The sequence below is a fragment of the Panulirus ornatus genome, chromosome 16 (assembly GCF_036320965.1).
Source record: "Panulirus ornatus isolate Po-2019 chromosome 16, ASM3632096v1, whole genome shotgun sequence".
Lineage (NCBI taxonomy): Eukaryota > Metazoa > Arthropoda > Malacostraca > Decapoda > Palinuridae > Panulirus > Panulirus ornatus.
Genome location: NC_092239.1, coordinates 49034573 through 49038313, shown reverse-complemented (window position 1 = coordinate 49038313; position 3741 = coordinate 49034573). Strand labels below are relative to the sequence as shown.

The following is a 3741-nucleotide window of genomic DNA, read 5'->3' as shown; positions in this document are numbered from 1 at the left end:
CTCACTATCGGGCCTGTGCAGGGAGCGGGCCTGGGTTCCGGCGCAGGACTGGACGAGGTGAAGGAGGTTGTGATGGTGGTGTTGGACTTACTTTTGGTGTTGTTGATTTTGTGTCCAAGCCCTCTGCATCATCACAGCAAAGTTCTTCTTCTTCTTCCTCCTCCTAACCCGCCACCCATTGTTGGCACATCCCTGTGTTGCCCCTGTACTGTGTTTCTGCTACTTCTTTTTCTGTGCTGCTGCTGATGCTGTCGTATGACATGCATACACGCGTGCAGGCAGGGCTGTAGTAGTCAAGTGGTGCAGGCAAGCAAGGCAGTAGTAATGTGTCTGAGTCTTTGGTGTGGTTGCCTAAGGTGAAGGAAGGAAGGGTGTGGAATTTTGTGATGCACGGCTTGTCACTGATGATACCGATAGTAATAATAATAATATATATATATATATATATATATATATATATATATATATATATATATATATATATATATATATATATATGTGTGTGTGTGTGTGTGTGTGTGTGTGTGTATATAACCCACCCTGGGCCTGCTTGAATAGTTCGCTCCGTTTTACTGTCTTAAGGTCGTCATACGAAGATTTTAGGAAAAATAGGATATAAAATAAAATGTAAAGACTATGTATCGTAATGGTATTTGCCAAGTTGGCTTAAAACCGAGGGAGGAAAAGGGAAGATGGTATCTAACATTAAAGTAGAAAAACTGCGACATCACGAGCGGCAGAAGGAGTGTGTGAGCAGAGCTAAGTATCGTCAGGGAAGGAGGCTTTCTGCCGTGAAGGTCTACACTGTGAATGACGAGTCCAAATACATAATCATTAATGGGGTTCCAGCCATCAAAATCATGAGTGAATTGCAGAGGTTATGTCTCAAGTATGGAGATATCGAATATCTGCAGTTGTTGCCAGAATATCCTCGTGAAGAATACACTGAGGTGTATTTACTGAAGTACCATAAGATACGTCGTGCCAGGTTTGCTAAGACTCAGCTGGACGGGAAGACATTTTATGGTGGCGTGCTGCATGTGTGTTATGCTCCGGAACTGGAAACGGTGGAGGAGACAAGGGAGAAACTACATGACAGGAGAAGGACTGTAGCTGCCTTAACTAGATATATCCAGGATGCATCATCCTTTCATCCCCCTAAGAAAAGAAAGAATAAAGTTTTGAATCCAGCAGCCGGCAGGTATTTAGCTCACTTGAGACCAGAACTGAAAAACGTATCTCCTGATTTATTAAATCCTGGGGGAAAAGAACGTGCTGGATCATCAGAAGCAGGCGGTGGGTTATTGCAGTGTGCATCACATCCTGATTCCATTTTGCAAAATCAGAATTTCACTGTGTCAGTCAATAGCGATGTAAGTTTTACATCCGAAACCAGTCGTGTAAGTAAGTTGGAATATACAAACGGTTCCACGAGTAACATTGGTGGGTTACCAGTATTATCACACACTGTCTCCCAAGGAAAAGAGTGTGCTGTATGGTCTCGACAAAATAGAAGGCAAAGTGATTTTCCACGCATAACAGCATCAAGTAAGAAAAAGATAAAAGTGTTTCGTAATAAGAAAATTTTATCATATATATATCAGATAGGTGATTATATAATTGGATGTGACATGTAATTTGGTGTATTCAGTAACTTTTAAACCCACAAAATTCAGTGAAATACAAGATGATTAAAGTAGGGTCAGTGAAGTGCACTTATATTGTAAGAGACCAAGCTGTCAACTGAAATTTATCTTTATATTTGTAAATTATCATCCCTGGGGATAGGGGATTAAGAATACTTCCCACGTATTCCCTTCCTGTCGTAGAAGGCGACTAAAAGGAGAGGGAGCGGGAGGCTGGAAATCCTCTCCTCTCTTTTTTTTTAATTTTCCAAAAAAAGGAACAGAGGGGGCCAGGTGAGGTTATTCCACAAAGGCCAGTCCTGTGTTCTTAACGCTACCTCGCTAACACGGAAAATGGCAGTTTGAAAGAAAATATATATATGTATATATATATATATATATTATATATATATATATATATATATATATATATATATATATATATATATATATATATATATATATATATATATATATATATATATATATATATATATTATTATTATTTTTTTTTTTTGCTTTGTCGCTGTCTCCCGCGTTTGCGAGGTAGCGCAAGGAAACAGACAAAAGAAATGGCCCAACCCACCTCCATACACATGTATATACATACGTCCACACACGCAAAATATACATACCTACACAGCTTTCCATGGTTTACCCCAGACGGTTCACATGCTCCGATTCAATCCACTGACATCACGTCAACCCCGGTATACCACATCGCTCCAATTCACTCTATTCCTTGCCCTCCTTTCACCCTCCTGCATGTTCAGGCCCCGATCACACAAAATCTTTTTCACTCCATCTTTCCACCTCCAATTTGGTCTCCCTCTTCTCCTCGTTCCCTCCACCTCCGACACATATATCCTCTTGGTCAATCTTTCCTCACTCATTCTCTCCATGTGCCCAAACCATTTCAAAACACCCTCTTCTGCTCTCTCAACCACGCTCTTTTTATTTCCACACATCTCTCTTACCCTTACGTTAATTACTCGATCAAACCACCTCACACCACACATTGTCCTCAAACATCTCATTTCCAGCACATCCATCCTCCTGCGCACAACTCTATCCATAGCCCACGCCTCGCAACCATACAAAATTGTTGGAACCACTATTCCTTCAAACATACCCATTTTTGCTTTCCGAGATAATGTTCTCGACTTCCACACATTCTTCAAGGCTCCCAGAATTTTCGCCCCCTCCCCCACCCTATGATCCACTTCCGCTTCCATGGTTCCATCCGCTGCCAGATCCACTCCCAGATATCTAAAACACTTCACTTCCTCCAGTTTTTCTCCATTCAAACTCACCTCCCAATTGAATTGACCCTCAACCCTACTGTACCTAATAACCTTGCTCTTATTCACATTTACTCTTAACTTTCTTCTTTCACACACTTTACCAAGCTCAGTCACCAGCTTCTGCAGTTTCTCACATGAATCAGCCACCAGCGCTGTATCATCAGCGAACAACAACTGACTCACTTCCCAAGCTCTCTCATCCCCAACAGACTTCATACTTGCCCCTCTTTCCAAAACTCTTGCATTCACCTCCCTAACAACCCCATCCATAAACAAATTAAACAACCATGGAGACATCACACACCCCTGCCGCAAACCTACATTCACTGAGAACCAATCACTTTCCTCTCTTCCTACACGTATACATGCCTTACATCCTCGATAAAAACTTTTCACTGCTTCTAACAACTTGCCTCCCACACCATATATTCTTAATACCTTCCACAGAGCATCTCTATCAACTCTATCATATGCCTTCTCCAGATCCATAAATGCTACATACAAATCCATTTGCTTTTCTAAGTATTTCTCACATACATTCTTCAAAGCAAACACCTGATCCACACATCCTCTACCACTTCTGAAACCACACTGCTCTTCCCCAATCTGAAGCTCTGTACATGCCTTCACCCTCTCAATCAATACCCTCCCATATAATTTACCAGGAATACTCAACAAACTTATACCTCTGTAATTTGAGCACTCACTCTTATCCCCTTTGCCTTTGTACAATGGCACTATGCACGCATTCCGCCAATCCTCAGGCACCTCACCGTGAGTCATACATACATTAAATAACCTTACCAACCAGT

General features: G+C 41.4%; 1 protein-coding gene across 1 annotated transcript; it reads left to right on the top strand.

Annotated features, from left to right (window-relative positions):
* Nucleotides 1-681: 681 nt before the first annotated feature.
* Nucleotides 682-1701, top strand: LOC139754001 (uncharacterized). Its single transcript, XM_071670953.1, has one exon. The coding sequence runs from the start codon at nt 693-695 to the stop codon at nt 1635-1637; it is 945 nt and encodes a 314-aa protein (XP_071527054.1). The 5' UTR covers nt 682-692; the 3' UTR covers nt 1638-1701.
* The last annotated feature ends 2040 nt before the right edge of the window (nt 1702-3741 follow it).

Coding starts and splice junctions, on each gene's coding strand:
- LOC139754001 (XM_071670953.1), top strand. CDS start 693: ATGGTATCTAACATTAAAGTAGAAAAACTGCGACATCACGAGCGGCAG.